We start from the raw sequence: 27,853 nt of genomic DNA, 5'->3' as shown, positions 1-27,853 counted from the left end.
GATGAAGCAACTGACATCAGGCTATGCATTTAGTGAAAGTTGTCTGTGGCACGAACCAGTTAAAATGATCTATATTGCAAACCAATAATAAAAACACAGATTTTACATAAGATATGCAGTATTATACCTTAGTGTTATCATTTGTATTTCCCTGTCATTTTCCATCTGACCAATGAATGAAAAGCATTCTAACAAAAAGTCCAATGATGATAGGTAGAGAAATGTAACATAATCTCACTGTTTTTTGTATCATGTACAGTGCAACCTTAGATTGGTGCTTATATGATAAACATATTCCTACTCAGAGATGATGTAATGTTAATCTGTGCTCTTCAAATGTAGAAGAAAATATAGGGAGAAAGAGAGGTGCATCAGACTTACTGGCCTAATAAGGCTGATTTTATATTGTCACAAATAAAGAAATATGAAAATGTGGCTGGGACTCCGCTTCCTTGCGATACTAATTGGCAATGGTCCACACAGACACTGTGCTTTGACAGTTCACACAGACACTGTGCTTTGACGGTTCACACATACACTGTGCTTTGACGGTTCACACATACACTGTGCTTTGACGGTTCACACATGCGCTGTGCTTTGATGGTTCATACATGCGCTGTGGACTGGAAGCCCAGCTTAGAAACGGCTTATGTGACATTAATAAATAGACCAATCAATGATAAACACTAATTACTGGGATGCATTGTTTAGATTCATGATTGAACGGATGTTACTGAGAGAGTAGTTGTATCAAAGGATTAATTTTACTGTGAGACACACTGAGTTTAATCTATGTTTTCTTGTAGGGTCATGAAAGATCAAAACAAGAAAGTTGCCAATTTGAAGCACAATCAACATATAGAAAAGAAAAAGAATACGCAACTTACGGATGACCCACGCCGGAGGGATGATAATATGCCAGATAACTCCCAGCATCTACAGGTGTGTTCATTGTTTCATGACTATTAGATCATTTTAAGCTGCCTGTTGATGTTTGCTTTTCATGTCCATTTCTCCCAATCTATTGAGGACAACAACGTAGCTGTGCTAAGAGTGGGAGTAACATTACAACATATGGAATATTCCTGGCTTCACCGAGGTGGGATCTCGGAGAGTGTTTAAAATATGAAGGCCGGGAGAGAGTCATAGGAGTATATTTACTAAAATTAGAGTTTTCAGAAATGGAAATGTTGCCCATAGCAACCAATCAAATTCTACTTAACATTTAACTAACACCTTCTAGAAGATAATAGCTAGTATCTGGTTGCTATGGACAACATCTCCACTTCTAAAATCTCTCACTTTAGTAAATATACCCCTTATAGTAGGGAAATCCATCGGTGGGTTGTGGCACAGAAGAAGTCTTTTAGGTGGGATTGAGAGGTGACAATCAGGGAAGAGTTAAGGTGCAAGTCAAAGGCAGAACTAACTGGGTGTGTGAGAGACTATTTGGAGGTGATGTTTAAGATGTAAGATGGGGTGGTGTTGATGGCTGTGTGGTTGAGTAATTTGTATTGGATTCTGGAGGATTTGGGAAGCCAATGTAGAGTGGTTTGGCAGATATGACGGTGAGAGACGAAGGTCATTCTGGGACAGATCTATTAAGGGAGTTCCAGATAGAAGGTTGCAGTAGTTGAGGTGGGAGATGATGAGAAAATGGAAAAGAGATTTGGTTGTACCTGGGCTATATCAATCTAACTGCATGTTGCACATAAACCATGAAAATGTTGACAATATTTTGATCAGGTGGTTTTTTAACCTGTTATAGTCTCTAATGTCAATAGTACATGTAGCTGATTTTCTTCTATTATTAAATAATAGAAAAATGTGGATTGTAGTGATATAGAATTGTGTATTAGGTCTTCTGAATATCGTCAATAGGTTCCATATGAAGAGACATTACAGAAAGAGTTTGATATTCATGTTATTATTATTGCAGGTCCCGTCATTCAATGCTCTGCTATATAATACAAAAGCTGATTATTTTAATTATTGGTCAAGTAGCGAAATTAACAGCAAATTCCATCACTGAAGGTTTGCCTATTATTTTAGCTGACATTATTTTTCCCTTTTCACGTGTTAGTGCAGATTTCCTGCAAATTGTAGTTCGATTCTTAACGGCAACAACTGTCACTTAGGGGGAGATGTATCAAGCCGTGAAGAGAGAGAAAGTACCGACCAATCAGCTCCTGTAATTTTTAAAATACAGCCTGTAATATGACAGTTAGATGCCGATCGGTTGCTACTATATCTCCCTCTATTCTCTCTCTCTCCAAGGCTTGATACATCTCCCCCATAATATAAAAAAAGGTGTTAAGCTGGGTACACACCTGAAAGATGCGACAATATAATGATGGTTCGATACCGCTGTATATTGTGTCTGCATACAGACTGCACGATCCACCATACGATGACACGATATATCAGATGCGGCTATGCGATAAACTATGTGTGTAAACAACACATTGGGAGTAAACACTACAATATAGTTGTGCAGAGTGCTCGTATGTATGATGATTGCACAACTTATCGTGTAGTGTGTACCCAGCTTTAATATCAACTACTATGTTATAAGCAGATCTTTAATATACCAAAGTTCACTTGTAAAGTGCAGACAGGCTGATTTTATAGCTGTGACTATGTTTATGATGTCACTCTATGACATCAAAATCAGCTTTTGTGATGTCATCTATTTTGGGCATTAAAGTTAATGTTTGCCAAAAAAATACTCAGCTGCCAACTTTTGATGTACTTTATATTACCACTGTGTATTTTGCTGTAAACTGGGCTTAACGTAAGCTGATTTTCTGAATCAGAAACTATATATATATATATATATATATATATATAGTGATAACTTGGGATAATTAAGCAGTGGTGTAGTGAGTAGGTGCATAATAAAGATCCACACAAAGCTTTTCAGGTTTAAATGAAAATTGATGGAATTTTACTGTCAGCATTCAGGAACAAAAATAACAAACAACCTAGCCCCACATTCAGGGCACTACCTCACTTCTTCAACCCTGACTATCATGGGCAGCTAGTCTGCGAACATAACACAGTCTCTTAAAAGTCTTAGTCCTGTCACTCACAGGTATAAACGTGGCCTCCTGGCCTGACTTCCACAAAGCCACACAGTTTCTTTAGTGGTCTTAATGCAAACAAAAAACAGATGTGACAATTCACCAGCGCAAATGAATCCTTTAGCCAAGGAAAGTTCAATAAAAGTTCAATAATAGATACAATCACATTCCTTATGGAGTGATGTATGAGTCCATCCCATTCATCACACACTGTATATCAGGATGTATCCTTATTGATCCTCCTCTTCACTGTATTTGTCTTAACCTCCAAATATTTTCTTAACGGATGATATAGAGGCTAAAAACATGTAGAGAGAGGCATATAGTGTAATACCATTTAATAAAAAAGAGCAACAAGTAACATGTAAACAGTGATATAAAATGACAAAAAAGGACATGTGGTATATGATCCCCCAATGCTCTTAATGAATTAAAGGCTATTACAAGCAGGGATTTCAGAACCGGGTGACCTCAGTTCTGTAAAAGCATGGATGGAAAATCCTCCAGGAGTCGCGGGAACACCTTTCTGGATAAATAATGGCTATGTTGGAAAAGATCCCTATATTCATCAAATGGGGGCCCAACAAGACGACGCGTTTCAACCCTAAACTAGGGTCTTTTTCAAGGCAAAGTCAGTAGATGGATAGGGGACAACCTCTTCCCCTTAAATAACGCTGATCACCAATCAATTTCATCCTAAACCTCAACCTAATAATACACAAAGTGACTACCTAAACTGCTATCCCAGTCCTAGGACCAATCATGTCCTCAGCCGCTGTGCCGCGATGTGTGTCACGTGTATCTATTATGACACATCATGTCCGTATGGTGTCCAGGCAACCGCCATATACGGAAGAGTTCTTCTTCCGGGCGTGTAATGATAGAACCCGGCATCCACAGAGGTCTCGCTTACATGGCCGATCCACATGATCGTGAGCAAATCTCGCTTGTCTTGCTGTTGTCATGGCAATGGGTGAATACAGAAGTTCTCTCATAGAATTAAATCTTTTGTTCGGCACCATTTACTTGGCGAATCCATATCCTCATAAAGGAATTAAAGCGACCATCCTACTTTCCCATGTCTCATTTATTTATTATATTCGCTGGGGATAAAGGATCCAATTCATAAGTGTTTAATGCCAGACAATTACAGCGCGATGCGGACACTGGATGGATACAAAAATACGTAAATTGTAAACAAATACATAACAAGCATGAATATACAATCACAGGCAATAAATAAAATACATCACAAGCATGGATATGTGATCACAGGCAATAAACACAGAAGTGCTGAGAATGATTACATTAAAAAATCTAAAACATAAATGTCAATAAAAATAAGTAAAACCAACTATAAAAACCATTTAATTTCAAAATCTGAGTTGATTCCTCCTGTTTGGAGTGTATTGAGATCATATGTAAGTTTCATTTCACTCCTTGCTAATTGATTTGCCATATAATTTCTCCTCCAATTACCTTTTATTAATTTAATACCCGCAAACCGTTTAATACCGGAGATAGAACAATTGTGAATTGTCTTGAAGTGTTGGGACAAGGCATGCGCGTTTCCAGGCCTTTCTTTATGTTTCTAAAATGTTCGCTCAAACGAAATTTTAAGGGTCTAGATGTTCTCCTTATGTACACCAAATTACATGTACATTCTATCATGTATACAACATTTTTCATATTACATGTGATAAATTAATTTATCGTATGTTTTCTTCCATTGACTTTGAGTTCTTCTACTTTCTGTTTTTCTCTGATATTTTTAACTTCTTTACACATCATACAAGATCCACATCGATAAAATCCCTTAGATTTTATATGGTTCAATAATGTGCCAGAAGGTAATGCACTTCTGACTAATTTGGTGGCAAGATTAGGTGCTTTCTTATAAATACATTTTGGATGATCTGGCCACAAGTTACCTAAAATTTAATCCTTTGTAATAAAGGCCAATGCTTTTTTAGAATATTTTCAATTTCATTATGATGGTTACTATAATTAGTGATAAATGCCCATTGATGAATTTCATTCTCACTTGTTGTTTGTTTAGGAAAGGTCAGAAGAAGTTCTGACCTTTGAATTTCATTAACTTCCAGTGACTCCTTTTCTATAGTCTTTTTATTATATCCACTAGCTATAAATCGCCCCATCATATTTTTAGCTTGTATCTGATAGACATGGTCTTCAGTGCAATATCGTTTGAGTCGTTTAAATTGACTATTCGGTATTGATTTTAGCCAATTTTTGTGGTGGCAACTATCATTCTGAATATAGGCCCCTGAGTCTGTGGGTTTTTGGAAATTCTTGGTGCAAACCTTTCTTCATTTTTGAAGATGGTCACATCTAAAAAATCAACTGATGTGTTACTAATATTAAAAGTCAATGAAATATTTAATAAATTGGAATTTAAAAATAGACAGAAGTCATCCAGTGTGGATCGTGGTCCTTTCCATAGAAATAAAATATCATCTATATATCTCCATCAGGACACTAGGTTCGCTCTGAAGGGGTTATTAGCCCAAACGCAATCCATTTCCCATTGGTCCATGAAAATGTTTGCGTAACTCGGAACGAACCTAGTGCCCATCGCTGTGCTGACCTTTTGGAGATAAAATCAGTCTAAAAATTGTAAATAATTATTGTTTAAAATAAAATTCACGCCTTCTATTAAGAATTCTTGCAAATTGATACATAAAGTGCTAGATGCTAAGAAGTTAGTGATAGCCTTTTGCACCAAGCAATTATCGTGTAGAGGTATTTGACGTCTGCTGTGACAATTACAATGGTGTCATCCCAACCTTCCTTTGGCAGAAAATTTAAAAGGTGTCTTTTAAATGAGATGTATTGGTACTGGCTAGGGGTTGTAGATAAAAATAAATTTGCTGTAACTGAATCTACGCCCGAAACAATAGGATGTCCAGGCGGATGTAATAGATTGTAATGGACTTTGGGAAGAGAATATATTACTGGTCTCATGGGTTCACTATTGATCAGGGTTTTCTGTTCTTTATTCTCAAGAACTCCTATTGTAACATATTTATCTACCAGACGTGTCAATTTTTCAAGGATTATCTTAGTGGGATCTGATCTTAACTTATGATAAGTGGTTCTATCCTCCAGTATTTCTAACATTTCTTTCTCGTACCATTCTCTATCCATTATCACAATCCTGCCGCCTTTATCGGCGGGTTTAATCACCAAATCCGTATTTCCTTGTAATTTTTTTAGGGCTAATCTTTCTTTCACACTTAAGTTACAATTAATCTTCTTCTTCTCTAATTTCCTAATATCCTCCTGGACTAAAGCACTGAAGGTGTTTAAAAAATTCCCTTTGACATAAGACGGGTAAAAAACCGACTTCGGTCTAAAAGGAGTATTGGATGGAGTGATTAGTATGGATTCTCCTTCTTTTTCTTTTAATGCAAACAATTTTTTTAAAGATAACTTCCTCATGTATTTATGGACATCTATAAACGTAGAGAATATGTTTATACCTGTAGATAGAGTGTATTTCAATCCCTTTTACAGTACTGATATTTCATAAGGAGTCAATAGGTGGGAACTAATATAAAACATTTTAATTTTATTATCAGTACTATCTGAATTATCTACTGATTCTTTTTTTGTTTTTCTAACATTCGTTTTGAGCATTTCTTTAGTTTATGTTTCCCACCTCTGTTTCCTCTGGATCTGTGGTAGGTCAATCTCTGTATGCTATATTGTTTTTTTTTACTTTATTACAAATGGTAGCTTTATATTTCATTTATATAAGCATTTAAACATATATTTTATCCTGCTAGAAAGTGTGCACAACTAGGGAGTACTGTTCTGTCCTTCCCTTGTCTATTTAAATCTATTCTACTTCAGTGAGCACCTTCCACTTGGCATAATTATGAGTTACAGTAAAATAGTACATATGGGTATATAATATTGGTCATTGTGCTTGATCTCCTGTGCATTTGACCCATCCCCTTACCGTGTAAACCTCCTCTTACTTGTGTAATTAAAGGTGAACATTGCTGCTTTGCTTTGCCCATTCCCGCTAAAAAAAGCCGCATTGTCCTGACAGGGGTTGAGGCCATGAAGATGCCTCTCAGGACTAATAGCATCATCAAACTTCACTCATGAAGTTAGCGGGAAACAACCAGTGAGGCACTAATTCTGGACGTTCTATGAGAGTAGGAAAGTATGGGGAGGAGGAGGAGGCGGAGCACTGATGGCATAGGGGTCTATTAATTTGGTACTTTTCACTATATATCATATCAGTTCAATATGTTATACATCTGTGTGAAGTAGCAATTCACGTATACTTACCTTTGAGACCAAGCGATCTGAAAACGAGTGCTCCGACAATCCTGTCTTCTGCTGCAGTCCTCTCAGTTACCGTGGATTCGGAAAGGAGGTCCTGTCTGCACATGTGCTGGCTTCTTTTAGCAGGTCCTAAAAGCAAACTGCGGTAAGAAGCAGGTGACGACATACCTATTGCAATGGCTGATGATCTAGATAGGGGACGGAACAAGTTCCGACGATAGGCAATGATCAGGGACGTATTCAACTTCCCTGCTCTTTTCGTTTAGAAGTGCAGATTACACCATTCTGAGATGGTGAATCTGTACAGAGCAGAGGAACGGAAAGCTTTCTCTTCTTCCATGAATCACTCTCCCCATACTACTGTATGAGGAAGCATTCCAGCCATGGAGTGGGGGCGTCACTGGAGAAATGATGAACTTCTTCATGGTTGGTGTTTTCAGTTTAACAGGGCTTTTTTCTACTTCATGAATAAATCTGCATAGTGCTAGGAGGAAAACAAGAGGGAGGATGGCCCTGCCTGTAAGAACTTACATACTAAGGGGAGGGGGTGAACAGCTGGAGATTGGAATGGTAGGGATATAAGGTAGAGGTGTCACGGTCAGGATATTTCAGCATGGCGCTAGGCGGGAGTTACCTGTGAGGTTGTTGTGTTGTGGGCTGTCTGGTGGCGGAGCTGGTGTCTGGCGGGGGGCTTTGGCTGGGCGCGTTGTTGTGCGGGCCTGTTGTCACTCTGCGCTGGTAAGGCCTGGCGGCGTCTCCGTTCCGTTTTGCATGGGCGTCGCCATTTTGCCTTCTGGCCATGTGATGCGGCTGGCCAATCCTGGTGAGTCACATGTTCCCTCCGGCCAGTAACAGCACGGCATGGGGTATTTAGGAAGGTTCAGTGCCTTCCTTCTTTGCCAGTGCAACGTGTAACTCAGCCTAGCTGAGAGGGAGTTCTCTGTGCTTATCCTGTTCCTGTGAAATTCGCTGTCTGCCAGTCTGCCTGTCAGTTCCTAGCTTCCGCTGGACTACCCCGCTTCCTCCACCACCCTTGCACATACCTGAGTGCCTGAGCCTGCTGACATCCTACTCATTTGCCTTAGTTCACTACCTGCATACCTGGCTTATTATTTTCCTGCATCACTACCTGCATACCTGGTTGGTTATTCCAGTCTCACTACTTGCACACCTGGACAGTTCTAATTGTTTCTACTTGGACATTAACCCATTACTCACACCACAGAACTCTAGTGCACGTTTTTTATATATACCTGGACTTTTATTTACTGCCATATTTTGTGTCTACTCAAGCACCTATTAAAAAACCTAGTTTTATATTCAAACCCGCTTCTGTGGTCGCTCCTGCTATCACCCCGGGTCCACAAACAACCCAGAACATAACAAGAGGGATAAAGTAGATACTTCTGGTAGTAACACAACTTGCTCTTTCCAAATATCATTGGTGCAGCAAATTTGTGTAAAAAGTACATTGTGCGTTATAGGCCTAAAATGTAGTTTATGCCCTTTATAAAGCTAATTTGGCATCTAACTCAGGGCCTGATTCAGAGTTGGGAATAGAGAGAGATATATCTCTCAACTGATCATCTTGGTGAAACCATGCTGCACTGCAGGTGGGGCAGATTTAAAATGTGCAGAGAGATTTAGATTTGGGAGGGAGGTGTCCAAACTGACATCTAAATTGTAGAGTAATAATAAATCTGTGCCGTATTTGTGGGCTAAATGTAAAAGCAGCCAGTATTTGCCTACATGCAAAAAAAAATATGTATTTACACCCCTTGCATTGCAACATGGTTTGTCCAGGTACACAGTTAGGTGCTATCTCTCTCTCTATTCCCAACTCTGAATCAGGCCCATAGTTTGTAGTCTGACACACATTGTAAGTCGTTATTTGTCATGTTGTATAACTGAAACGAGCACACACGCAATGCATTTCACCCATGTACATTACTGTCTCAGAATCAATTTAAAAGCTTTACTCTCATACGACCAATTGTTTGGTTAGCTAATGGGCATTGTGTGAGATGCTATTTGACTTTGTACACTGTTTAAAATAGCCCCTGGTCCATATTTGATTTATGTGTCAATGTTTTCTTTTCCTAACACTTTCATTAATAATAATTGTGATTCTGAGTTATGACCTCTCAGTGTTTTACACACTACAAGATCTTTCATGCATTATGTAGAGACATTATTTGTTTAATGGAAAAATGTGGAACATGTTTGATTAGTAAGTTTATATTTGTTTTGTGACCGCCAGAAATAGTTTCATGATGTCTGACAGGTTTGAGTACTTTACTGTACAACTAGTGATCACTTTACATGTAGTTGCATATTCTGTTTTCTTAAACGATCTGTGATACATATAATTAATTGGTCAGTCAACACATGTAATAGTCTCTTTTCTGCATGGCTTGTCATGCACATAACTCATTATCAGGACCTTAACTAGGGGTGAGCATCCTGCTAGCAGGGCGCCTGTAATGCCATCCTGCAGCCAGAATCTCTGGACACTCCAGACATGGACAGGACAGTCTATACCGCCTCACTGAGGATGCTCCGGGCACAACTGTTCTTCCGGGAGCTGGCGGCCCTGCCCCACTCGGTTATGAGATGTGTGAGATTAATATACATGTGCGGAAAGACACATGGTGGGGGTAGTGCCACAGCGGGTCATATGGACACTGGTAGTGGGGATCCATTACCACTTGGGAGGTGGGAGATAATTACATTGTAATCTATTGGCACTGGAAGATTTACTGACCCTGGGGAGTGGGAGGCACAGTTACAATGAGGGCCTATGTACACAGGGGGTGCAGGTCATTCCAAAGACCAGTGGTGTCACTAAGTTTGGTGTCACCCAGTGCACCTGCTCCTCTTTTCATCCCCATACCTAAACTGCTTGCGTGCGGTGGAGGAGCGCGCTTGCAAAAGGAGGAATGGCTATATGCCCGCTAAGTTACACCACCTGTTGTATGCCATTTTAGGGGTGTGACCACGTGTCACACCCCATTCCAGTCACACTGGGGGCTTGCCCAGCGCTTTGGGAACCACTACCCAAGGCATAAATGTATATATTTTTTTCAATTAAATATTTAGATTTTTAAAAATGTTATTATTATTATAATTATCCTTATATGGCTCCACAAGGGTTCCGCAGCGCCTTACACAGTACATAAACTAATAAGCACACAAGAAAACAGATATTAACAGTACAAACAATGCAGGACAGATACATGATTTATACATTGATGCATAACACTTAGATAAGCAGCATGGTGTCTATAACCAAGGGTTGGGTGCTGTTGTAAATTAGAGTATAATTAAGTGAAGGAGAAGCACATGAGGGAAGAGGGCCCTGCTCGTGAGAGCTTACATTCTAAAGGGGAGGGGGCAAACAAACATGGGTGACACAGATTGGCTGGATACAAGGGTTACAGTAGTCTAACATCTATGGAAAGGTTAGTCTAAACTTAGGGGAAAATAAGACACGAGTACAGCAAAATTGCACCAAGCCTCATGATTAGGGGGCCACAGCCAAGGACCATTTGAGAGGTCATCTTGCTGCGTGGTTCGGTAAGGTATAGTTGGAGAGGATAAGCATTTTGCATGGGGAGATCACGAGGGATGTGGGCAGCATTGGAGATCCAGGTGCAGGCACAATCCTTAGGCATGTTGGAAGTGTGGTGGTAGATAAGAACAGTCCTTAATAGCAGGATTTGCTGATCTGTTAAATTCCCCTTCTGTTCTCCTCCTGTTTAATTCCTGAATAACTCCAGCTTTAACTTAAATGTTCTATTGACACTTTAAACTATGCACTTCAAACCTAGGCACTGATGTTATAGCAGCCCCGGCTATGGCAGCCTAGTAGTGACAAATAAGTATGACTCGAGCCAGGTGTCCACAATGATTCCACCCCCACCCCATAACCCCCTCCTCACACAACAAAGGGTCAGCAGTAAAATAAACAAATGGTGAGAGGACTATATACCAACACAGATACAGAGTAATTTCCTGCCTTAATACAGATTTTAAAAAAATGTGAAATACAGTCTAATCAATATGCTGGGTGCAGTAGTAGTGAATTACCTAGCAGATTTAGACGGCTGTGCAAATAAAAACCAAAGCAGCAATATGCTGGGTGCAGTAGTAGTGAATTACCTGTGGATGATAAGAGATGAAAAATCACATCACAGTTCATTCCAGGTTCTAGTATAGTAAGTAATAATTCCTGAATAACTCCAGCTTTAACTTAAATGTTCTATTGACACTTTAAACTATGCACTTCAATATGTTCTAAACTTCTTTTAATTAAAAAAAAGGAAATAAACAAGGACAATTTTTGAGTGTGTTTTGTGAGAAAAAAATGAGTACGTACAGTGGTTAAGTCCGTCTGTCTCCTATATCTCCTGGTATGTCTGATGCTGAGTTTTCCTGTATGACATGAGGTTTGTTGTGTTAATTTCATCCACCCGCTTAGAACATAAAAATGTACTCGGCTCAGAGTGTTTCCCTGTGAAGGAAGTATAATTAGTCTGGCAGTCGTTTGGCGTCTGCAATGGATGGGTCTCATGACGGAAGCGAGAATAGTAAAATAGAACTACATAGTGTATTCCCAGTGTTCTAATAGTGGATAATGAACAAGTGCATAATGCACTCACTTTTTGACAATAAGGGATCCAACAGTCAGGATGCTGACAGTCATAATAACGACAGCGGCATTCCGATGGTCAGACTCTCGCCACATTCCTGACACATTCCGGTGGCAAATATTAGGGTTAGGATGAGATTTAGGGTGAGGGGGAGGGTTAGTCATTAGGGGGAGATTTAGGCTTTGGGAGGAGACGGTTACAGTTAGGCTGCGAGAGGGGTGCATTATGGTTAGGCTGCAGGAGGGGCATACATGTCTACTCTCCCGGGAGCCTCACGATTTTTTGGGTAACCCCCCCGCACCCCCGAAAGAGTAGGCAAATCTCCCACATCCCGCCCGCTTCCTATTGAAGTGGGCAGAGTGGGGACTTTTTCTGAGAAATTTTCGGGTCCATATGGAGGGGACGGGGCTAAATTACATTTTGCATCAGTTAGCCTGACCCCTCTTCTCACGGACCCGAAAATCTCGGGGTTTCCTGTAAATTGGGCAGTGCCCCCCGAAGATGAGAGCAGCAGGTCCTCTCTGGTGGCTCCCGGAAAGGTGACCTGCAAAGTAGGTAAGTATGGGGAGGGGTGGGCTAGGGTTAGGCTAGTGGTGGGGTGGGTTAGGCTGTGGGAGGGATGGGTTATGGTTAGGCTGCGAGAGGGGTGGGTTAGGGTAAGGGTTAGAATACTTTGGGATTTTGACCATCGGGTTACCGATGTCAGTATTCTGACCATCTGCATCCTGACCATCGGGATCCCGGACCCAACCCTACTGTATAGTCCTTGCACAATATTCATAAACACAACATTGTTCATGAGAACTTGGAGATCTTTCAATTTGCAGCTGTCCAGTCTCCCTTTGGTGTATGCTCCACGATTGCGTGTTACCCCAAGCTTTTAGCTATGAAAACCAATATATCTACTGCAGGGATATGCAACTTTTTGTCTCCTAGACTTCCATAAGAGCCAGTTATAGCTGTTCCATCTGGCTGCAATCTGTGATCCAACAAAGCTTCATTGGTGCAAGTAAGCATCTTTGTCCTATCCATGCATTTATCTACTGAGTTGTACCTGGGTACCTATTATTATGCTATTATGTTATTTATACATACTTGCCTACTCTTCCCTAATTAAGTGGGCGGAACAGGGTTGATAACATGACTTGTGGCAACTTGTGTAATCATAGTCCCCCCAATACAGTGCTATGCCACAAATCACGGCATTGCGCAAATCGCATCACCACACCCCACACACTTGCAAATCCCCCCCCCCTCCCAATATGCTGCAATATAAATAAATGATGATCATGACAATTCATAATCAAAATATGAATCTTGAATTGATTACAAGGTGATCTGATCATAATTTTTAAGCACTATTTGTTTGCGACACTGCTAGCGTTGGTATACCTGGATCCTGCCAATAGGAAATAGCTTTTTGAAAAAGGTGATTTGGCTTGTCTTGGCCAAACATTTACCGCTGGGCCATGGCATTGCGGTGCACATTGCCATATCATCACCTTTTCCACTAGCAAAGTTGCCCATCGTGCTAGGCTGGGTACACACCTAAAGATTTTCTGTCCAACCATCCAACTAGTTGATTGGTTGGAATGAAAATCTGGTAAGGAATGAAAGCAAATGACAATCAGCAATTTGCTCCCAAACGCTGGAAAATGGACAAAAACTGTTGCTTGAACAAATTGTTTAGATCAAACATTTAACAAACTTGTCTGACGACCATTTTCATCTGTTTTCTGGCATTTAGGAGCAAATTGCTGATCATCATTTACTCCCATACTTTACCAGATTTTCATTCTAACCAATCAACTAGTTGGCTGGTTGGACAGATAATCTTTACGTGTGTACCCTGCCTAACACTGCAGGGATCTGCAGTATCTGGCTGTATGTCATTAGACATCACATTTTAGACTCAACAACACTGTTTAGCAAACTGCCCATTGGTTTGAGGAGTGGTGAGCGGTGATGTACATGAATTCACCATGGTGTACTTAGTGTTATTATTCATTTTTCTCTAGCCCTCTCAGACTGCATATTTGAAAACACAACTCCTTTGCCTAAAGACAAGTTTCAAACAGAGTATGTTTCAATATAGCAAATCAGTAATGTACTATAGATTTGCAGGGAGAAATTTGAGCTTAACGTCAGAGTTCGGGGTGGTCAGGTTTTACACTGCAGTCACTGTGACAAAAATCAGAGCATGCAGATTGTCAAACACACACATTTTGCTCCCATGACACTGTAAATGGAATGACGCTGGAAAGCTGCCATCTCTGAGACCTTACTGACAAGGAAATGTAGTACTGTCTCGCCTAGCACAATGCAGGCTAATCTTGTCCTAGGTGAGAAGACTTCTGTGGCCATGTAATATTGGCTGCAAGTAATCCGTCCTGTTTAGAGTTACTACCTAACTAACCAAGCGAGACACAGCTGACATGGACCTCGAACCAGCAATAACCTGGTTTTGATTGGAACCAGTGATTAAAGGATAAATTGTGCAAGACCTCGGAGCTTCATGGTTAAGTGATTGTTTTGCATTCAGAAAAATGACTGGCAGATTTAGTACACAGTTGTTACATAACACCTCCTAATAGTTTCTTCTAGAAAAAAAAATTGCATTGTGTGGGACAGAAAACCCACCCTGGATTGTGGTTGAAGGTAAGCCACACACAGTGAAACTGGCTGTTATATGAATAATATATTATGCTAGTGACAAGATATTGGCCCATTGCTTTGGCACATGGAAATATGGAATTTCAGCATTCCTATGTATATTCTGTCGTAATAGCAGACTTGTAATTGCTCATGGTTCATCCACTTAGATCAAAGATTGTAAAACGTATACTGTGTTTCATTTACTATTACTGGCCACACAGAGTTGTTTAGCAGAACCCTTTATACAATTCCTTTATTTTAGGAAACAGATGTGTATTTTGCCATTCTTTGCTAAAAAAGCAACAGCGGAGGTTATGTTTAAAACAAAAAAGAACAATACTTTGCAGCCTGGTTTGTTTGTCTTTATATGGTTAGTAACCTGTATATATTAAAACCCTTTGATAGAGGGTTATTCTGTTGTACATTTAAGGAGATTGACTGTAAACAAGGGCTTTATAGAAAATGTTTTATTGCATAGGGTATCCCTAATGTTAATTTTCTTACATCATGCATCATTGGAACAGTTATATAGTTTAAATCCATTTGCTATGTGTTGTAAGAAGAGATGCCGGGAGGCGGATGTGGTTAGTACCCAAGCCCAGGCCTGAATATTAAATTTAGGCAGTAGGGGGGGAGGGTGAGGTTTAGAGTGCGCGGGGGGAAGGTAAGGTTTAGGCACTAGGGGGTAGGTTAGGTTTAGGCTGCGGGGAGGGAGGTTAGTAGTAGGGAAAGGGGGAGGGTTAGGATACTGACTGACAGGTGTCAGTATCCTATCCCTGTTGGGATACCAGCGTCGAAATTCTAAACGCCGGGATCCAGTGCGCCGGCATCCTGTATCCAACCCATTACAACAGAATTATAAATCTTTGCTTTTAGTGTGACATAGCAGAACACTGATAGGGGAGACAGTTGCCTCAAGTCTGACAACAAAGAAATATTATTGTCCTCTACATCATCTGTGGGAGATGTGTCTCAATGACAGAAGCCTTAATAATGGTACTTAAGCTAGCTACACACTATACAATTATTGGGCAGATTCGCCACCAATCGTGTGATCGGCCTCATTAATTGTATGGTGTGTATGAACGATCGTTTCAGCGTTTAACCGATAAAATGGTTATAAAACATCCACAAACGCATTCCTTTGATTATCCAATATATCGGTAAAGTCAGAAAAATCTCGACCTCAATTTCCCGATCTCAAGCAGTGTGTGTGCACTCTCTATAATCTGCCCATATTTCCTATGATTTTTCCGGAATTGGTATGAGATGCCGGCAGCTATATAGCAACTACCAAACCTTAGAGGCCGAATAGTGAGAATCCCGACAGGCACAGGTAAGGACCCTAACCCTCCCCTCTCCCTCCCTTAACCCTAACCCTCCCTTAGTGGTGCCTATTCCTAACCTACCCGTGGTGGTGCCTAACCCCCCCTTCCCGCACCCTAAACCTAATCTCCCCCCCGGTGGTGCCTAATTCTAACTCCCCCCCCCCATCCCCGGCTAACTGCTGATATTAACCGCCGTCCGGATGTTCGGTGTTCCGGTGGTCGGAATGCCGGCGCCGGTGTCCTGATGTCCTTTGGGGTATCGGCGTCAGCATTATGCCGGGCGGCGGGATTTTTACAGCATCCCGGTTTTTCCTGCTCACCTCCCCATCCTTCTGAACGTACATATGCAGTTTCACTGTAAAATTTGCTAAGTATTTAATTTCAATTGTATAGTGTGTAGCACAGATATCGGACCGTGATTTTGCCAAAGTCGTCCCAATTATCGGATTGATAAAAAAAAAATCTCATGGTGTATAGCTAGCGTTAGACCAACGCTGCTCAGTGCTCATCTGAAATACGCACAACAGTTTATCCACAGGTGAATTCAACTTACCTCAGGCAGGGAAATTCTGAACAGTGGGAGTTTCTGAGATGCAGGCCTAGAAATGGCTGCTTTAAAATCAAATACACCCCTTTAAGTATAGCATCATGACTGTGACTAATTGAGGAAGAAAATACATTTTTGTTCACACACGGAATTTAAAATTTCCCATCACATAAAAGTGTATGTAGTAAGTCGTTGTTGCTTTAGTCGCGTTAATGGGTTGGCTATGGGATGCTGGGGCTCTGGTTCCTGACACCTGTCAGTAAATATCCTAACCCTAACCCTCCTTGCACCCTAAAACTATTCTCCCCCCAGTGCCTAAACCTAACCCCCACCCCAATGCCTAACCCTCCCCCTAGTGCCTAACCCCTAAGCCTATCCTCACTACTTACCGACGGGATCCCGGCGGCGGGATTCTGACTGGTGTCGGGATGCCAGCGCCGGCATTCATAGCGTCAGTATCCCGGCAGCCGTGATTTCATCTACATCCCGCATTAAACAGCCCTTGTAGATGTGCCTAGTCCAGTGCTGAGCATCTTTTCTTTGCCACAATGTCATCTTATTTGCAATGCGATCGCACATGCAGACTTTTCTGACTTCAGTATATCAATAGTCATGTGAAAACCTTTGTTGTATTCAGTAAGAAGGAATGTACACATCTGTTATTGATAGGATAAGTAAAATTTGCCCTTTATTGGTGTAGCCTTAGGGCCTGATCCAGCGCCGCACACTATGGGGGGTATCCAATTAGCCGCAGTAAATTACCGCGGCTAATTACCTAGCCCGGGGCTATCCAATTAGCCCTGAAGTCGGCCTGACGCCGGCACTTATCGGGGGTTTTTTTCAGGACCTTATATGTCCCGTAAAATAATCCACAATAACTGCCGTTCTTCACCTGAAAAAAGGCGAAAAGACATAGGTCCGCGAGCTTATCGTGGCACCTATGTGTTTTCGGAAGAACTATCCTACTATTATATCGACCAAAATAATAGGACAGGGGGGAAGAAAACATTGGCAAAAATTGGGGTAATCGGCAAAAAATCCCCATTTTTTCGCCGATCGCGGGGGTCAATTAGCCCCCGAACATTGTCACACCCCGATTGTTACTGCACGGAGACGCTGAATGAATTTGAACGTTGGGTCTGGGGATTTTAGTGGCTGTTCCTGGGAGGTAACAAGGGAGTGGTTAGGCAGACATGGGCGTGACACTGACATCTTCTGCATCTAAAAACACAAGACCGGTGGCGGTGTGCAGCTTCTGTTTGGGCCCCCTCCTCTCTGGCAGCGCACTAGATTCTGCCTTAATGCCAGAATTTACTGCTCATGCGGTGCCCACACCTTATTCCCAGGGACATATTTTCTGCACATGCGCCAGTCACCGGGACAATAGCCGCCACCATTTTTCCTTTAATTTTTGCTGCTCTACAGCGCCGGGCTGACACTGCAGAGCAATACTCTGGAAACTGCAGAAAGGTAAGTGTAGCTGTATATGGGTGCAGGGTGTGCGGTGTGGTCCCCATGGACACCGCACACCCTGCACCCATTATAGATACCCCCCTGCACAGGAGGCCATGTTCAGATAGAGGAACTGTACCTGCCGAAGTGTTGGTGCAAGTCTAGATGGTGCTTCTAAAGACGCACAGAGACGGATTTTCACCGGCGCAAGATGCTGCAAGTGGTAGTCTCAGTTATGAAGAACTCAGCCACGGCATTAGCATATGACGCAGCTGTGGCTATGACTGCACGCAACGCAGAACCAGGCCCTACATGTGTGTTACAGTGCAGCCACAGTGATTGATTCCACATACTCAGCCTGCTCATGTGTTTTGTATTATACAAGTATAGGCTGAATCTAAGAGCAGTGTAATGTATTGATATCATCTGCGTGATGTTGTGATTGGAAGTAAGTAATATTATAGCCGCTCTCCAGATTCCATACTGTATTACTGCATTCAGACACAGTGAGGATAAGCAGCTTTAATACAATTGCCAAGGTCTGCAAATAGCAAGACTTATGTGCCTTCTTTTCCAGAAATCCCTGCTTGTAAACTATACATTTATCTCTGGCGGTTTGTAAGGAAAAAAAAACCCTCTGGAATAACCCCAGCAGCACAGAATTTATACAGAAAATGTGAGGACGTGGTTAACTGATGCCATGGCAAATTAAACTCGGTTGTAATTTGAGGGAAAACAGTCTGTTTTTACTGGGTTTCTAAATTAAAAAAAGAGCTAAAAAAATGGCAAGTACAAGATTATTTGTTTTGTAGATACAAGATACCCCGATGCTTAACAGAGAATAAATAACAAGGTCTTACAAAAGCATTCCAAGGCTGTGTAATACTGTATAAGTTTCACTAGCCTTATGTTAAATAGAGACAAATATAGTGTGCAATTCAGTGGCGGAACCATTGCAGAAGGTGCAGCTGCTACGGTGTCTAGAGTTAAAAGGGAAGCTGCTAATATCGATCACCCCCCTAGCCCCAGTCTGCTCTCATGAACATAAGCGTGTGCAGGTGCATGCACGCTATAGTCCAGCTTTGCAACCATTGTGCATGCACTGACCACTGCACATGCTTAGAAGTGCAGAGTGGGGACCTCGTCTGTACATACGTGGTGCACGAGCACTAAAACCCCAATCCTTGGTATGGGCACAATGTTAAATAACTCAATAAGTGGTCTATTGTATCATTCATGTTTAATACTTGATACTAGGCAATATGTGCAGCGAGCAGTAGTAAGTGACACATTTGCCTACTTTATGGACCCTGTCCTCTGGGAGATCCCAGAAGGGTGGTCAAAGTGGCAAGTGCAAGAGGTGTGGCGACATTATTATTATTATTATTATTAATAACATTATTATTCTCGCATTATTAACTATGAATCGCGTCACTAAGCCCCCCCCCCACTTCACTAGGGAGTAGGATGCAGGAGGGTGGTTTACTCTCCTGGGAGTCTCCAAGACATTCCTGGAGGGTAGGCAAATATGATGAATGTATGCAGGGCCAGATTAAAGGCAGGGCGACAGGGGCGGTCGTCCAGGGGCCCCCACACATAGGGGGCCCCCACACACTGTCCCCGACCCCTGGCCACATTTCTCAGGTCAGATCCGGCTAAGGTTGGTCGCGATCTACTAGAAGCTCGCGGAGCTCCTGCATGTAGATCGTGACCAACTAACTGGGAACGCTGGCTTCTGATCGCTTCAGAGGCCAGCGTTCCCAGTGATTCATTGCGCGGGTGACGTCATCCGCGCGATGAGAGGAGCCTGCGCGCCTTTACTGGATCTACTTAGATCCAGCAGGCAGCGGCAGCTGCGACGGCGGGACCCGGGAGCCCTGACAGGTAAGGTTTTCACAGGTGTGTGGGCACGGAGGGGGAGTTAATACTGGGGGCACTACTTTAGGGTGCACGACTACAGGGGGCATTGCAGGGGGCACAACTACTGGGAGCATCGGACAAGTGGCACAACTACAGGGAGCATTGAATAAGAGACACAACTATTGGGGGCATTGCAGGGGGCGCAACTACTGGGGGCATTAGAGAAGGGGCACAACTACAGGGAGCATTGAAGAAGAGGCACAACTACTGGGGGCTTTGCAGGGGGCACAATTACTGTGGGTATCGGACAAGGGGCACAACTACAGGGTGCATTGAATAAGAGGCACAACTACTGGGGGCATTGCAGGGGGCACAACTACTGGGGGTATTAGAGAAGGGGCACAACTATTGGGGCATTGGAGAAGGGGCACAACTTCAGGGGGCATTGCAGAAGGGGTACTATATGTGTGTATATATGTGTATATATATATATATACATATATATTTATATAGATAGATATAGATATATAGATATATATATATATATATATATATATATATATATATATAACCTTTATTGATAGTGGCCCCCACGTTTGTTGCCCAGGGTCCCCCACAGAGCTTAATCCGGCCCTGAATGTATGGTAAGTCGCATAAACAATCATTCTGGATGGTGTTGGATTTCCAGGTTAGGGTTTGTCTGTTTCTCATAAGCACCATTCTTTGCTAACTCATGGTGGCTACAAGCCAATACTTAACTTGTAGAAGGAAAAGTCAAGAAGCTCAACATCTTCACTCGGCCTTAGCAGATATTCTTCATCACATGCCCCAAAGATACTCTCTACCCTCTTCTGCTTCCCCTTACTTATACCTTTATCTACTCCTCACTCCCCACTTGGGCACCTAATACTTGGTTGCTTATGTCCTGTTGCTTATTTGCGTGCTACGATCGCTAATGCAACAATGTGTATACACCTTGTCCTGGTCCTGCATTTTACTGTACTGTAAGTCACTGGTTTCTTGTTCACTTATTTATGTACTTTGTAAGGCGCTGCGGAACATTGTGGCGCCATATAAATAAAGGATAATAATAACAATAGTGGACAGCTTGGGTTCCTCCACACGGTAATGCATACAGTATATGATTATGCAGGTACTGATTCTGGTTTGTGTGGGCTCCAGTTCAACTAACTTGTGGGGGCCTCTCCCAATAAAATGGTCAAAATGATAAACTGGGCCATGTCATTAAAAAGTTTCATTTGTAAATCAGTGGTATAGTACTCCTTTGGAATTTTTCAAGAGCCACTATTACACACAAACAAGTGCAGGCGAGAAAAAAATAGTTTTTATTAAATGCACAAAGTTTGTGTTTCTGTGATATAGTTTAATATTATGGAGCATACACATGGTCAGATTTGTCAGATGAATGATTGAACAATTTGAACGATCTGAACGATTTGACCAACGATTTTTATTTATTTATTTATTTATTACCAGTTATTTATATAGCGCACACATATTCCGCAGCGCTTTACAGAGACTATTCGGCCATTCACATCAGTCCCTGCCCCAGTGGAGCTTACAATCTATATTCCCTATCACATGCGCACACACATACACACTAGGGTTAATTTGTGTTGGGAGCCAATTAACCTACAGTACCAATATATTTTTGGAGTGTGGGAGGAAACCGGAGCACCCGGAGGAAACCCACGCAAGCACAGGGAGAATATACAAACTCCGCACAGGTAGGGCCGTGGTGGGAATTGAACTATGAATGATTTTTGACTGCATTAAAGTGACAAATCGGCCAAAACTGACTGCAAACACATCAGATGTCAGATATCGTTATCTGACCATCGGGAACGCGCATCGCTCATCGTTCAGACATGTCAGATATGTCAGATTTTCCTTCAGATATGAACGATTTTTTAAATCGTTATCGTTCAGATCTGAAGAAAAATCTGACCGTTTGTATGCACCATAAGATAATAAAGCTTAAGGACCTCATTCAGACCCGCTCACAAGCGCTGAGCACTCACAAGCGGGTCGATGTTTAGGCCCTGCGCACGCGCAGTGGCTGCATTGCGCGTGCGCAAGCCCTGGAGCGAGAGAGAAATTCTCTCGCTCCGGAGCTCACTACAAAAGGGGCGGCTGTCGATGGTGATCGACAGCTCCCCCCGTTTTGTAGGCATGGCGGGGGTGGTGGTTTCACAAACGGAGGCGTTTTGTGGGCGGCCGCACTGACATCAGCAGTGATGTCAGTGGGGAGCTTCCTGCTCGATCAGAGCAGGAAGCTCCCTGGGGCTTGCGGTTGCTGAGACCCAACCTTAGGGTCTCGACGCAAGCCCCGATGGTTGAGATGGTCTTGACCATCGCAACCATCAACCTGGTCGGTCGCTAAAGCTGTGGGTGGTAACCCACAGCTTAGCTAGCGATCAGGAGGCCGCACTTCAAAAGAGAAGCGGCCGCCCTCATTCAGAGCGACAGCTCGCATTTTGCGAGGGCCTCTGAATGAGGGCCTTAGGACCTTATTCAGAGTCGGTCGCGAGCGCTGAGCGCTCACAACCGACTCGATGTTGGTCCACAGGGTATGCGCACGATGGAGACTGCACGACGGAGACTGCTCCATTGTGCGCATGCGCGAGCCCCCGCTAACGACGGATCACCTGTCGTTAGCGGGCTCGAAGCAGACGGAGCGAGCTGTCGGAACGCTTGCCGTTTTGTGGGCGTACCCACTGACATCATCAGTGATGTCAGTGGGGAGCTTAAGGTTGACGAGACTCTACCCTAGGGTCTCGTCGTAAGCCCCGATGGTCGCGATGGTCTTGACCATCGCGACCATCTCCCTTAGCGGTCGTTAGAGCTGCGGGTGTTAACCCACAGCCTAACGACCGACATGGAGGCGGCCGTTCAGGATGCAAGCGGCCGCCCTGTTTCTGAGCGACCGCTTGCATCCTACGAACGCCTCTGAATGAGGTCCTTAGTGTGATGTAACCTTCCTGCCTGTTGCTGGGTGACTGAGTTCAGGAAGGGAGGGAGGAAGTTAGGGGGAGTTAAGTGCAGGATAGCTCACCCTTAACCATGCAAGTTGCAGAGGCCACTTTTTTTTAACACATGATATATATACAAATATAAATAATCCTTTGAAAAATAAATACCTTTGTTCAAACAAATGCAATCATAGTGCTTCACGCATTGGTATTAATTAAAACCAGTGCTGTAAAGCTGTACTTATTCCTCCATAATCTTCTTTTACATAAATACATACAGACCACACCTGGGGCCTCACCATCCCGTTCTTATCTTTTTCCTTTATTACTAACAGATTGCGTACCTCGCCTACTTTTATATGATTTGTGACTCCGTAGCGCCAAACGTCTTTTCCTGCAACATTTTACCTTCAAGTGCGTCTTATTCACACAATGATGCACAAGTAACTTCTGCTGATTAAAGTGATATGTAGCATGCCTATATTCTGTGTGCATCAGTGGGTATATCTGCCTACGAAACGCTACATTACAATGTCACAGCCACTGATACTGTAACACGGTCGTAACTGCTGATTACTCTGCTGCATCTCCTGTAGTTGCACGTTCTCATATTCAGGGCATTTACTGTGCTGAAACAATTAACATGCGCTCCGCAGATGGGAGTATGTTCCGCTCTACTTCCCAATGGGACAAAATTTAAGCCGTGCTATAGGCTGAAACTGTTAGTAATCATTTCTGTATGTACATAACTGAACAGCAGAAATTGTTTGCTTACAACTCATTGGTTGTCGTCTCTCTCAGGAGCAGGGCCAACCCTATCCTTTGTAATTACATTGACTTTGTGTACCTCTTATGTCCCTGTTATATGTATCTTCTATTTTCCCCACTGTCCCTCACATCTCTGACAATAATAATTATTCCATCTCTTTCTGGTTTTTGGAAAAGAAATCCATCAAAACTATATACATTTCTGCAAAGATCTTCATGCATTTTCTTTTAAGCTGATATCTATCTATCTATCTATCTATCTATCTATCTATCTATCTATCTATCTATCTATCTATCAGGTGCCATGGGTCAACTTCTTGACCAATGCTGTCTGGATAGGTCCCCACAGCTCCCTGATATTTGTAGGTGCATGATCTTGAGTGCAAATGGACCTCTTCACCACCTCCTATAAATGCTCGATTGAGTTCATGTCGCGTGAACGTGCCCACACCATTCGTTGTAACTCTCCATAATGCTCCTTGAACCAATTGTGGACAACTTGAGACAGATCTTATGGTGCATTATACTGATAAAATATTCCGTCGTTTTGGGGGTACATGAAATCCATGAAGGGCTGGGAATGGTCATCAAGCAATGCAACATAGTGGTTACCAGTCAATGATGTGTTTATGTGGACCAGCGGACCCAACCCATTCCACGTGAACACACCCAAAACCATTATGGAACCACCACCAGCTTGGGGTCCATGGCCTCATAGGGTCTGTGCCACAACCGAATTCTGCCATCAGCCAAAACAACTGGATTTGGGACTCACCGGACCACAGCACATGTTGCCAGGGTCCACTTAGCGAAGTCATAAGCACAGGTGAGGTGCTGTGTCCAGTGTCGTACTGTTAATAGAGGCACTCTGGTGGGTCTTCTGCTTCCATGGAAGCTAAAGAATGCTGCACTGACCTGCTGGATATGCGTCTGGTAACTCCTGCATTGAATGTGGATGTAATTTGAGCCAGTGTCACTTATCTGTTACCACGGATCATTAAGCACCCGTGGTCGGTCACTGTGCTGTTCACGGTGAGTGGTAATAATTAACCTTCCATGATGTATACCCGATACACACACAACACCGTAGATCGAGGAATGTTGAATGTCCACACAACGTCCCATCTGTTGGGCACCCACTGTCATGCCCCGTTCGAACTCCGATAATTCACGTTGCCTTGCCATGAGCAGCCTAGCCGGTGTTCAAACTGACTCATGAGATGTCAGATTATAACTGATGCAAGTCTGGGCATTTCCAAGACGTCACAGAATGGTCATCCACCTACCAATACCTTTACATTCTGCTATCTTATTACATTTAGCACTTCAGTGTATATCCGTGTAAATATATATATCACCTCAGCCGCCCCACCCCCTCAGCAGCTCCCCCTGTCCTTGCCCATCCAGTTATACTTACCCCCCATTACCTTTCCTTCTTTCTCCCATCACTTAGGTGCGCGCTTGCACATCACACCTAGGGTCTCATTCAGTCCCGCTCGCAAGCGCCTATGCGATCGCAAGCGGGTTAATGTTGAGGCCCTGCGCATGCGCAGCGGCCGCACTGCGCATGCGCAAGCCCCGGAGCGAGAGAGAAATTCTCTCGCTCTAGGGCTCATTACAATAGGGGCGGCTGTCGATGGTGATCGACAGCTCGCACCGTTTTGTAGGCGGGGTGGGGGGGGGGTGGCTGGCCAAACGGAGGCGTTCCCGACGGAACGCCTGCCATTTGGGGGCGGCCCCACTGACATCACTCATAATGTCAGTGGTGAGTTTCCAGCTCTAATAGAGCCGAAAACTCACTGGGTCTTGCGGTAGACGAGACCCTACCACAAGGGTCTTGACGCAAGCCCTGATGTTCGCGATGGTCTTGACCATCGCGACCATCAATCTGGCCACTCGCTAAAGCTGTTGGTGGTCACCCACAACCTAGCGAGCAGCCAGGAGGCCGGCTTTGAACATAAAAGCGGCCGCCCTCATTCAGAGCGAGCGCTCGCATTTTGCGGCTCTGAATGAGGTCCCTAATGTGCACGGTGTGCAGTGGGAGCTGGGGCACGCACCATATATGTTATGTTTGATGTTCACAAGCCACAACCGCAATTATGTCACCTTGTCATATGTGTACGATGAACTAATTTAGATCAGGGTCTCTATTTCATATATATATATATTATCATACAAACTCGGCACTCACTTACTTTTCAAACTGTAATTCCTTTGAATACAGGTAATGTATGATATTGCAATAATTTGTCAAGCTGACCAACCACTTCACGGTCTTCCCATCTGGCCAGTCCCTACACTGACTCTCAGATATATGATCTTTGATCTGCCACATTTGGCTAGCACACAAATTTTAAACATGAGTTTGGGTCCTGGCTGAAACAGACAGGACCACACCCTGGGATATCAGTTAATAAGCACCTGGGCATAAACAGACAAATCGTGTCTTACATTTGAAAGCAGGGTGCCCTAGCCAGTGTGACCACAAAATTAAAATTTCAAATGTAAGACAAAAATGTGTCTGTTTATCCCCAGTTGCTTATTAACTGATATCCCTGGGTGTGGTCCGGTGTTCCTTTCCATTCACCTGGCATCCCTCTCATATTACATACGTAGGGATTAAGCTGATCAGAAATGTATCACAGTTATTTCTCTCCTCAGTTTGCCCAGACTATAACCATTGGCACTTGAAGCAGCTTCCTTGGCTAGGGAAAATTAATGTAGTTAAGATGAATGCGCTGCCCAAATTGCTCTATGTCTTGCAGGCCTTGCCAATAGCGGTGCCTGAGTCTTGGTTCCGTTCTTTCGCTTTATTGATCTGTCAGTTCGTTTTGTCCCGGAAAAGACTTTGCAGCTTCACCCTTCTATTTCTTCGATCTTTGGACCTCTCACTTCATTTTTGGCTAATCCCAGGTTCCCGCCAGGCATTAGCCCTTCACTTCTCTCCAATTGGACTGCTTCTGGCCTCTTTAGATTCGGCCAGCTGGTAAGCGCCTCTGGTATTGAACAATATTCGGAGATCCAAGAAAAATGGGGCATTCCTCACTCTGACTTCTGGAAATTTCTGCAAGTGCTTCATTTCCTATCCTTAGACAATAGGCTAGTTCTAGCTAAGGAGGGATCTTACTTCTTTTGAAAAGTTGAAAAGTTATGTGTCTACACTCTATCCCCCTCTCATACAGTGTCTGCCCTCTACCAACTGCTACTATCTTCCTCCATCTCACCTTGGACTAAGGCCTGAGAAAAAGATTTAGGTCTGTCTCTCTCAGACTTGGTGTGGCAGACTATTTTTCTTAAAGGCCATACTAGCTCTATTTGTATTACTCTTAAAGAGACACAGTAGAAGATCTTATTGCAATGGTACAGACACCCAGCAGTGTTACATGTCATGTTTCCTTCAGTTTCCAGTTCCTGTTGGAAATGTTCTACTGCCTTGGGCTCGGTGCGAAATGTTTGGTGGGATTGTCCCCTCCTATCAAATTTCTGGTCTGACATCATCTCTGTCTCCCAGCAAATTTTAGACACCTCCGTTCCTACAGGTCCCGCATTCTGGCTACAAAAAAACACTCTTCAATCCCAGTGGCCAAACGGAAATCTTTGCTTTGCCACCTTAGTAATGCAGCACGCACTGTCATTCCAGTGTTTTAGCAATCTACCAAACCCCCGATAAGCAAAGATTGTTTCCAAAAGCTTGATTATTTTATGTCAATGGTAGATATTTTAAGCTCCTCTTTGGACAGTGCCAGTATCTGGTTCCCATGGTTAGAATATAAGTCCTTGGACGACTTTAAGAATTATATGTCTTCTATCCCTTCTACCATGTAACTAAGGGCCTGATTTGCGTGCGCTCGCTCTGAATCAGGGCGGCCCTAATTTTTTTTGACCGGCCTCCAGGCCGCTCGCACAGCTGTGGGTGACCACCCACAGCGTGTGCATGCGGCCTGGCGATGGTCGCGATTATCGCGGCCATCGGGCTTGTGAGGAGACCCTGTGGTAGGGTATCAGGTCTCGCAAGCCTGAGTGGACTTCCTGCTCTAATAGAGCAGGAAGTCCACTACTGACATCACTAGTGATGTCAGTAGGGCCGCCCACAAAATTGGGTGAGCTGTCTATCAACATTGACAGCCGCCCCGTCTTATATCGAGCCCGGAGCTAGTGATTTCTCTCTTGCTCCGGGGCTCACGCGTGCGCAATG

The 27,853-nt window shown here is 43.1% G+C and overlaps 1 protein-coding gene across 1 annotated transcript in view; it reads left to right on the top strand.

Moving 5' to 3' along the window:
* The window catches only part of ERC2 (ELKS/RAB6-interacting/CAST family member 2), a 1,040,188-nt gene that overhangs the window by 565,422 nt on the left and 446,913 nt on the right, over positions 1–27,853 (top strand). The window contains exon 16 of the mRNA XM_088472750.1: positions 807–942. Within this exon, the coding sequence (XP_088328876.1) occupies positions 807–942 (136 nt within the window). The remainder of the gene's footprint in view (positions 1–806; positions 943–27,853) is intronic.

This window comes from Taudactylus pleione, unplaced genomic scaffold (genome assembly GCF_031769625.1).
Source record: "Taudactylus pleione unplaced genomic scaffold, aTauple2 ptg000128l, whole genome shotgun sequence".
In the NCBI taxonomy this organism is placed as follows: domain Eukaryota; kingdom Metazoa; phylum Chordata; class Amphibia; order Anura; family Myobatrachidae; genus Taudactylus; species Taudactylus pleione.
This window is presented reverse-complemented; position numbering and strand designations above follow the sequence as displayed.